Source organism: Oryzias melastigma, linkage group LG9 (assembly GCF_002922805.2).
Source record: "Oryzias melastigma strain HK-1 linkage group LG9, ASM292280v2, whole genome shotgun sequence".
NCBI classification, from domain to species: domain Eukaryota; kingdom Metazoa; phylum Chordata; class Actinopteri; order Beloniformes; family Adrianichthyidae; genus Oryzias; species Oryzias melastigma.
In genome coordinates this window covers 23,029,357-23,039,849 of record NC_050520.1, presented here as the reverse complement: position 1 = coordinate 23,039,849, position 10,493 = coordinate 23,029,357, and the positions used below count along the sequence as shown (strand labels likewise).

The 10,493-nt window shown below is 38.9% G+C and overlaps 1 protein-coding gene across 1 annotated transcript in view; it reads right to left on the bottom strand.

The window, feature by feature from the left end:
- Positions 1 to 2,781: 2,781 nt before the first annotated feature.
- Positions 2,782 to 10,493, bottom strand: part of antxr1a (ANTXR cell adhesion molecule 1a) — a 15,205-nt gene continuing 7,493 nt past the window's right edge. Inside the window, exons 11-18 of the mRNA XM_024275530.2 lie at positions 9,582 to 9,651; positions 9,420 to 9,498; positions 9,114 to 9,209; positions 7,175 to 7,216; positions 6,491 to 6,586; positions 6,182 to 6,349; positions 5,575 to 5,655; positions 2,782 to 3,765 (exon numbers count right to left, since the gene is read on the bottom strand). Of these exons, the coding sequence (XP_024131298.1) occupies positions 3,388 to 3,765; positions 5,575 to 5,655; positions 6,182 to 6,349; positions 6,491 to 6,586; positions 7,175 to 7,216; positions 9,114 to 9,209; positions 9,420 to 9,498; positions 9,582 to 9,651 (1,010 nt within the window). The 3' untranslated portion in view covers positions 2,782 to 3,387. The remainder of the gene's footprint in view (positions 3,766 to 5,574; positions 5,656 to 6,181; positions 6,350 to 6,490; positions 6,587 to 7,174; positions 7,217 to 9,113; positions 9,210 to 9,419; positions 9,499 to 9,581; positions 9,652 to 10,493) is intronic.

The following is a 10,493-nucleotide window of genomic DNA, read 5'->3' as shown; positions in this document are numbered from 1 at the left end:
TATGTGGAAGACTGATGGGGCTCCAGTGTAATCCAGTGATGCCAAAACAGAGGAGAAGATGGGCCTGAAGTTGTTGAACAGAGCAAACGGGACTGGCAGAGCCGCATGGAGAACAGGCAGGACGGTCACAGAAACACGCAGCAAATGTTGGCAAAGCGCTGGTAAGACGTACAGTGCTGCCTGCAGTGTCTGCAGCCACCGAACGGCCTGCTTTTTTCTTCCCAGAAAGGAGCAGCTGTCCGAGTTCTCTGATGAAATCCACATGGAGCAGTCTCTCTGGTCCAAACTCCCACGGGGAAAGATCACACCTGCCAGTGTCACCTTGAGAAAAGCGTTCAACTTCAGCAGGACTGAGAGGTAGACGGCCAGGATGTGGACGAGAACAAGTGCAGTTTTCAGGAGCAGCTCTCCGCACACGCTCAGTGCAAAAACGGCCTCGCACACAGACACGGAGCAGTCACACGCCGCAGCCATGGCCTTTAGTCTCCACTCGCTGAGAAAGAATTTTTGAGGCATTGTTGAGATTCCTCCCCTCCATCCAGAACTAACCATCACCTGAGTTTAATCAAGGTGCTCTGAGATTGAATGGGTAATAGATTACAGCTGACCTTAATTAATGCAAAGCATGATGGAAGCAGAGCTTAGATTTATTTGCCCAGCTTTGACTCATTTTCCTTTCACAAACTTTTTATTATCGTCTTGATTTAATGATAAAACATAGAGACACCAAACATGTATTTAATCTCAAATGAAAACGTATGCTGTATAAGTAATATTAGTTCCAAATATTTTGGTTTTAATCTATTATCTCTACAAGTTCAATCAGTTCAACACCCACAATTTGTTATTAAAGATCTCAGATTTGTGAAATATTATCACAAATTGTAATCTTATACACTATAAAGCTTATGCATTCCAAAACTAAACCCTAATTGCACATAATAATTACAATATTTGTTTTATTTTGGGGTATTTTGGTGTAAAGTGTACCAAAAAAATAACATTTACACAAAAACCTCATGAACCTGCCAGCACTGTATCTTGTATTTCAGTGGAAATCCGTTGGAAAGCCAATAAAAACCGTCTCATGTCAGTAGGCTTTTACATCATTACCTTCACATAATAAACCAGGTAAAATCAACTGAAACTTTCTATTCCCCTCCGTCCTCCTCTCAGCTCTCCTCAAAACATGTCATGGGTTGTCGGCACCAGCAGGATTTTTCTGCAGCTTGTCCACATAGATAGAATCAAATATTTTCCTAGGAATATCATTTCTACAAGTGTGACACACAGTCTCTATCATGACATATATTGGCATCTGGAAATACTTAAGTGTGTTAGATTTTTTTTCTTTCAATATTTGAGTGACATAAGTGAAATCTACTCATATATTAGAACTGTCAGTCAGATGACTAATTGTTTCTGGACTGAAAAACAGAAATCGCACATGGATAAGATTGGAAAAAGAGGAGTGTAATGGATAAAAAGGAATGTAGGTAACAAGAAAATGCATTTTTTGTTGCTGACAATCTCTCCCACTCAAATACTAACAGAACTAACAAAAAAAAATATCTTTTGTTTGCTTTTTCTTCATTTTTAAATTTTTGTCTTCTTTATCTGCTGCATCCTTGAAAGTTCAGTTCGATAATGGAAACAGTCAACATCTGTCTGGGTTTGTGAGGATTTTCTGACAGATAATAAGGATCTGGGATGTCTGCTTCTGATCACACTCAAAGTACAGTTTGATTTTCATATTTATTTACTTTATTTACCTTAATAATTAATTATGGGACAATAAAACTGCAGGACTAGCCTTCGTGATTTGAAGACCTGATTCTCGTTTTATGTCGGATGCTTGCGTGCGTATGAAAAGTTCAACACACATGGTCGCTTTATTTACATAAAACTTTAATAGAAACCGTGGGTGGGGAAACAATATGGTATGCAAAGCATTTCCCTGATTCAGATATTTATCCACACAATAATACAGCACATGCACTGCTAAAACATCAATGATTGCACTCACATTGGATATCTAGAGCTGAAGAATTCACTCGTTTTAATAGGTTTTCAGTTGTAAGCAGAAAAAAAGGCAGTTGTGTGACTGAGATTAAGGGCGTCAGTGGAAGCTCAGATACTTTACACTCTTATTCTGCGTGTGTTTGTCAATTGCCGCTTTTGTAACCTTAATTTATTTGCAAAATCATTTTAGAATTTGGACATAAACTAGACTAAAACTTAAAAAGAACAAGAACCTTTGCCTTTTTTTTTTAAAGCTGTCTTCTTTTGAATGTGAGGAACTGTTTTAGCAGCTCGTTTAATACCTCCAGCGAATGCAGCGTTGGATCTGAGCAGAGGTTTTCTATTATATGCAGCCCACCAGATGGTACTAGACCATTAGGTGCAGAAAATGCACCAGCATGCCTCCTGCATGTACTAAATGGCTCTGATGCAGATTTTTTATTTTTTTTTGCACACACATTTGTTAAGGATTCTAAATGGAAAAGTATACCCAAAAACTGAATTCTCAATTTAAAATAGTTTGTCTTGTCAAAACATTGTGTTGCTGCTGTAGATCAACAACAATTAAAGACAAAAGTTGCCTTGAACCATTTTAGTTTTGCTTATAAAGACTTGTGCAAAAACTGGTGTTTGCAGTTTTCGTACTCAGACGTTTCCACATCTTTAAATTGATTTTCTATTCTTGAGACATTTCATGTTGGGTTATAATACGTTTGGATTGTGAGATGAAGCGTAAGATTTATTGTCATTCCTTAGAGATTTTTTGTTTTTTTGCTTTTTAGATATAACTGACTTAAAACACAGTAAAAGAACAGTTTACCTGGGAACAGAAATACACCTTTAAAAGCATTTTTATTCATGTAAATCTTCGAACAAAACTGCATGCTGTTAACATTCAAGAGTCTGATGCCCAGTCTTCTTAGATTCATCTACTTTCAAAAGGTTTCTTTCTCATCAAGAGTTTGAAACCATCTAGATTAGAGGCAACAAAAAGGCACTGCAGGCTGACTGAGGATGAATGGATAAACTCTCAGGCATACTGGTGTTGTGCATGACTGTTCCTCTGCTATCAGGAATTCTCCTATGTCCTCTTTGCTGATGGGTCAACAGCAGCACCCCAGCACCAGGCTTCCTGACCTCCATCTGTGGAGAAGTCTAAAGGTCTCTGAAGAATACTTCAAGCTTTTTAGTAATTGCACTGTTAGGCTACATGTTTACAAAGTCCCTGTAGACGGATGAAAACACATCCTCGCTTTACCTCTTCACATAACATCCTCAGCTAGTGTGGCTCCAGGCGCTCACGTCTCCTCATGAACCCATCAATGAACCGGTCAGTCAGATGCTGTCCTCCCTCTTGGCGGTGCTCTACACACCTGGACGAGGCGGCGGGCGCAAAGGAGGAGGAGCTCGTCCAGGAGGAGGGGGCAGAGGGCCAGCTGGTGGGACACAGGGAGGAGGGGTTGGTGGGGGTGCCGGTGGACAGGGCAGGCTGGGTGAAGGGAGAGCCCGATCGGGCGGGGGCGTGTAAGGGGGAGGTTGAGCGGAAGGACAGGGGGAAATTGGTGGAGGTGTTGGTGGCAGTGATGGAAGTTTGGAGAAGGAAAATGACAGCGGGCCGCCGGGAGTCGGGGGTGGGGAAGGAGGACTCCTGTTGGGGGGGTTGTAGATGGACGGAGGCTTTTGGTTGTATTGGGGATAGTGAGGAGGTGGAGATTTTGTGCGAGTGAAGTTCATGCATCTGCCCTAAAATAAACCAAAAGACCAGAATTAGTTAGAAATGTGTCATATTTTCTCCCGTTTTTGAAACTCAAATCTAAAATCCATCATAGATTTCCATGAATAAATAAATGCATCCTGCATGATCATGTTTGTTTGTTTTTAAATAACCAGACAACCATCCTTTTATACGAAAAAGAAACAGCTTATGGAGATAGTTTTCATAACAGTTCCTAATTACTTATCCTGTTAGCAATATAGTGCACTAAGATAAAAACACAAATCAAATATATTAAAAAAGAGTAGAAACTGATGACACCAAACTGAAATCTGATTTGGACTTTTCTCTCTCAGACAACCGACCTCTTTGGGTTCTGGCTTCATTTCAGACAGGTTACATAAACAAAGTCAGAACAGGAAATTCCTAATTTGCAATCACTGGTTTGTTTGCTTCTCAAGGAAACAATTTAATTTTTTTGTTTGCTTTAATGCACTAGCAAACATTTTAACAGAGTTTGACTTAATTCAACTGTTCCAACAGCATTTTTTTTTGTGTTTTATTTTTACTCATTTGAAAATAAAATAGTACTTTTTGAGCTACAGCAATCTAAATGCATGTTTTGTTTGTATTCAGTAAATTAAAAATATAATTGCTATATAATTAGTTGATAACTTTTCTGGAAACCTTTGAGTTTACACTGGAAAATTTGACTTGAATGATCGATCGCTGGGGGTGTAATGATGTTCTGTTTGTATTTTTAAGTGGGGAATTGGATGGACTTCATGAACGAAAATGCAAATGAATTTCTTGTTTACTTGTTTTTTGTACACACATTTAGTTTACATTTTATTATCTTGCAAGAAATCCATGGAATCTGGAAAACTTCACCTGCACTGTTCAGTACCAGACATTTCTCTCTGAGTCACACTGGTTAAAGATATCCTGGATCGATTTTAGGTCAGTGAATCTGATCGTTCAATAGGATCCATTATCTACTATGAATTGTATCAATATGAACTGAACATTGTTGAAACGAATTGTTACACCTCTAATAATCACACACTGACAATAACATTATCAAATCACACCTAAAAACTGGACTAATGTTCACATAAACACCACTTTCTCTCTGTGTTTCATACTGTGTTACAATAATTTGATATTTCTTTCAACAAAAGCCTAAAAAGACTGCAGGCCAGCTGTCAAAACATGTCAACGTAACTAATATCTCTAACAGCAAGTATCTGGCAAAATAAATTAATAATCTTTAGTTGGACTCAACGTCCCTGTTGGGTCATAGAAAAAATAACTTCCTCACAAACTGACATAAATCTGGTTTATGCCATCATGAGAGAAATTACTTGGATTACAAAAATATTGCGTATTTAAAATTAAAATGTACGCATTAAGTCCTGAAGAAATGTAAAAATAAAGGAAATTGCAAACTGTAATTTATTTTGAAAAGTTGCTCCCATGAGCAATGTATTTATTTTTCATTCTCAAATAACAGCTTTTCTTCCTTCCTGACAAATAAAGTGTTACATAAACAGTTGCTGTTTGCTGACTCCCTCAACTGCTTTTTTTACATCCCCCTTTTGGGCTAAACATCAGCTGCTGACTGTAAAACTCATTGCATTGTTAGCCCTGCGCTGCAGCTGGCGTCTGTGATGACTTCACCAGGCGTCTTCACACTGCAGTGCCAGACGCTGTGCTCCAAATCCTCGCTTACCTCAAGTTTTCCCATAAGTCTCTCTGTTCACACTTTGCTAGCTTACAGCCAGATTTTTTTCTCACCATTTCTAAATGCAAAATGACCTAATGGCATTCGGCCTTACCTTGTCTCCGGGATGAGGTCTCATAATAGAGACTCGATCATAGCCTTTTTTCAGGAGTACCCACAAAGCTTCTAATTTACCCTGCAAACCCAGAAAAGGAAACGTTAGAAAACATGATTAATTCATTCAATAAAGAAATAAAGAGAACCCTCCAGCTTCTACAACCTTTTCTTGACTCCTAAAGCCATTTCAAAGGGAGAATCAGAAATGTTTCCAGTTTGTCAGGAATTGAGTCTTCCTGAGGTAAACTGTGAATGTTTTGAGGATAAGAGCAGAAAGCACAGCTGTTTTTCTTCACAAACTGCTGGCTATGCAGCTTATATCCCAGGAGGTCAGTCTAACCAAAGTCTGGCTTCTATCAGAAATCCCCCGCTGACTGGAAAGCCTTAACCTCTTTTAACTCCTTAGAGAAAGAAGTAACTATGATCCGTTCTATAGTTTTAACACATCTCCTGCTTTTTCACAACATCCTAAACCATGTTGGCATGACATGCTGTTCATGACGCAGCATCGGTGCAACTGTCTGGTTAAGATGAGTGGAAAAACACTTTGGCTCCCTCATGATTCAACTCGTTAGAACACTTCCATCACACAGACTCTCCCATACCTTAATCGGTGAGTACCACTTGCGTGGTTCTGGAGGTTTGTGCATGCCGTTGTTGAGAACCCGCGTAGGAGACAGCTCATACTCCTGCTCAGGCATCTTCACTTTAGCATTTTTGGCTTTTTCCAGCTTCGCTCCTTCCTCAGTGGAGCCTTTTTCACCCCATCGAACCTGATGACACATTTTGGTAAAACCGTTTGTTGCCACGTTTTGCCTTTTTTAACATTTCTCATTTGAATTATTGCTGGAGTTTTGGATATCTGGTCAGAGAGGTCCTCCCTCTAATACCAGTAAATCTTGCTGTCAGCTCACCTCCATCCTTTTAATTCCTCCTACTCCTCTTCCTCCATAGTAGGAAGCATCCACAGTTGGCCATTTCTTCTTAGGCGCATCAAAATCTTCCTCATCCTAACTCAAACACGAGAAGCAGGGTTTTATACATTTAAATGTGTTTTAATGTTAAGTTAAAGAGTTGAGTTTGAAAGGGTTCTGTTTTCCCTGTGTTCTGTCTGAAGGGGTTGTCTGTTAAATTACAAAACCCACATGCAGGCTGAACTAGTAGATTTAGAAAACTAAACGACTCACAGTCCTCCAGGATATTGCAGGGCTGAAATCTAATTAAATTTGAACCTTGTCTTATGTCTTTTTAAAACCAATTTTCTGTTTAATTTAGTGCGGTCTTTGTGTGTTTGCTTGTGTGTGGGAAATTTAATGAAAACCCATCTTGATTAAGACTTCCTCATTAGATTTGATCAAGATGATTGTGAAGAATTCTTAATGAATAAAACTCATAAAAACATCAAATGAGGATTGAGGTATGATTTTTAGCAGGGAAGGATCATTTCAAACTTGTTTTTATTTAAAGTATAATGTAAAATTTAAGATTTGTGTATTATTTAAATCACTATCGAGTCAAATTGGTTGAGTAACCCAGTAACTAAAACAGTAGTGCCAAATTAAGACCCAAACCCGACAACTGTGCAACCCAAAGCTTACCGAGCTTTCCTCTTCAGGCGGCGGTGGAGGTTCATGGATGATCTGTTGAGAGAAAGAAACAGCCAAAATAAGAGACTGTTTCTCATCGAAGGACACGTATTTCAAATGGTATTTTTTACTTAACAATGTCCCAACAATGTGTCTTCTATGTCCAACAAGATGTTACATAACCCCACATGAGGGAGGGATTGTTGTTTTCCTTCTTACTCTACTGCTGACCTAGAAACCTGCTATGCAGATTTATTCCCTGAGGCTGTTGACTTGTAAAAAAGGCGCAGTAACAGGCTCATTAGAAGTTTTTTCCCCCCCTGTATACTCATTATAGTAACTGTTGTCATATATTTTTTGATGCAATATCATACAATGCTTTGCTTTTAGAGCACTGCTCGGCCTTGGACGATCCCTTTAGCGAGAGCTCTTAGTGAGTTTTATCCCCAGAATTTAATGAAAGAAATCTGATTCTTATTTATGACTTTCCAGGCCATCCTCTCCAAATTCTGGATCACCCAGCTACTCCCCATGGTGATTCAGAACTGTGTTCCTAAAACTCTTTGTGCACAAGAACAGACAGAAGAAGAAAACTGCTGTGTGGAGGGAGCATGTGGTAAAAGTTGACATTTTGTTTTGGCTCTCCTCTATTTCCCTCTCACTGGTTTTGAAGAGATAACACACATGCTCTTGGTTTGAAAGGGAGAAATAACGTTTTTGTAATGGATGTTCATTCACTTTGATCACTGACTGAATAAATGCAGACACATGTTTTTTTTCTTTCTTTCTTTTTGGCTGTGTCCAGAGCAGATGGCATTTATTAAAACTTTCATAATAAAACTTCTATTAACTCCTCTAATATTATAACATAAGACACATTTTTATACATATTTTTTAATGTTTATTTTAATAATTACTAGCCCACTTGTTATTGAAAAAGAAAATTAGTTTCAATATATTAAAAAGACTAATTTCAGAAGTCCTAAGCTCCGGTTTAAACTGGAACCTAAACTCTTCCAATAGAAGCATTATTATTTCAACACCTGTTCACCTGTTGACCTTGACCTCCATTCATGGTTAAGGAGCCTTATGGACTCAGAGCGCCTTAGTTTTTTTCCTCCACAGGAGTAGTTCAGGTCATTAAAAGGCCTCTGGGGCCATTACCTCTGTAGGAGGGGTCATTAAGCCAGAAACACATTGTAAAACTGTCTAAATCAGCCTAAATTCCTGTTAGAAGGGACCTGCAAACAATCTGTTTCACAGCATGTCATCCTCCATTTACATCTTTGCTCCAAGCAAAAAAAGAAAAAAAAGGAATAATTAAATGTCAATTCTAATTTATATATATGTATTTATTTTTGACTGATTTAGGCGATTTAATCACGTCTCTGTTCTAATTGCAACCATAGTTACAGAGGAGCAACAATCATGCATCCTAGATCAGTTTCTTTGCAGCTAGTATTCCAATGATCCAATGATCTATTTTAAAAGCATTCCCAGAAAAGTCCAAAAAAAACAAAAACAAACGTTGTGTTGTTTACTAGGACATAGTTTCTGCAAAGTGGCAGGAGTTGAAATTTGCCTCTGAATTGAGTAAGTAAGTAAGACAACCCTCTTCCCATCATCCATCTGTTTATGTGCTGGAGCTTTTCAGCCATAGAGTTTTGAGCCAGATGACAATATATTTGTCTGCAAGTGGATGCATCAGAAACTTGTACGTCACACTTACAAGCTTTTTCCAATTGCATTTTTACATCTGCTCCTGATTCACATTGATTTGAAAAAAGAAACACTCAGAAATGCAATTTTAAGATGAATTTTCCATATATATGTCCTCCATCATCAGATTAAAAACACTAAAAGCAAGATTTTTACCTCAGTGGGTCTTTAAAAACAATTATTTAGAAGACTTGAAAATAGAAAAAGAAAAAAAGGCCTTGAGTGAACTCACCACGGTGCAGCAAAGAGGCCAGAACCACCAGAGCAGAGCCAAGACCAGCAGCAGCATGAGGATGAGCAACGCTATGGCCAAGAGCGTCCCGTCAGACTACAACAGAGACAGACATGTGTAATGTGTAAACCACCTCTTCATGCACTGTGCAAAGAAAATATTCTTTTGGTTTTGTCTTCCATGGAGTCAGAACGTTCGAGTGTGAATGCGTTAAAATGCTTTGCAGCTATTTACAGATCTAAAGTAAACCGTTGAGGCTTTAATCTGCTTTTCATGACTGCTGCAGGTTTTGGTGTGTTGACTCACACAGCTCACAGAGGTTATAGTGACTGAACTTGAGATGAAACTGAGACCATCGTTCATACTGACGTAGAGGTTTGCCGCCCTGTGAGAGAAAAGAGAAAAATGTCTCCGGTTTCATTTATATTACGCAAAATGCTTTCATGCAGAATGGATTTTGTGACTCACATTCCCTCATCCTGAAGCACCGGCGCAGGGCAGAGCAGATAGGAATCTTCCACAGTCAAAGGCTTCAATGCTGGAAAAGCAGAGGGAATGATCAACTAACGAACCAAAGCTGCATTTTCTCATTTTGACTATCTTCTGAAATGATAATGATGCCATAATTGTCTTGGATAACTAAATGTGTTGCTGTTTTTCTGAAGACCTCTTTGTGCCCATCGGGAATATCAGTAAAAAACATTTCAGAGTTTTTGTAGTCCAAGCAAAATCTAAAGCGCTCTGGTTGTCCAGCTGGCTGAAGGAACTCCAACAAAAGTCATTACCAAGCCCATGCTTATCCTGGCAAGAGGAAAGCATACCCCAGAATTGAGGAAATCAAGTCAAGGCTGCTCTTTCCTTAAGACAGAAATGAGGACAAAGAGGAGGGGCCGCAGGAAGGGTTGCTTAAAACACCTCCATGCTGCAGCGGTGGAGGCCAAATGTGAAAGTGAGACTTAGGCCCACTCAGCTAAACCACTGAAAGCTATTGGAGGAAACAGGTTGAAACGTCTGGATTTATCCATAAAATGCCTTGAAGATTAGGAAAAGTGCATTGTTTTATGGACTTCTCGACTCCCAGCTGACAGGAAAGGTCAGACTTTAAGATGACCTGCAGGCTGCTCAGATCAGCTTGAATTTATTGTTCAAGATGAAAGAATGAACTAGAGGCTACTGTTGATCAGATGTAGTGTCCAACTGTAAACTTTCTGGAAAGACATTTAATTCACTCCAGTCTTCTGTTTGAAAAGGTTTGTTTTAGAACAAGGTGAGTTTATTTTCCCTTAACATCTTTTCCAACTAATAGTTTATTAGGTTACTAAGTAGAACCTGAGCTCTGTTCACAAGAAGCAAACACATATTTTATTTATCTCTTCCTTA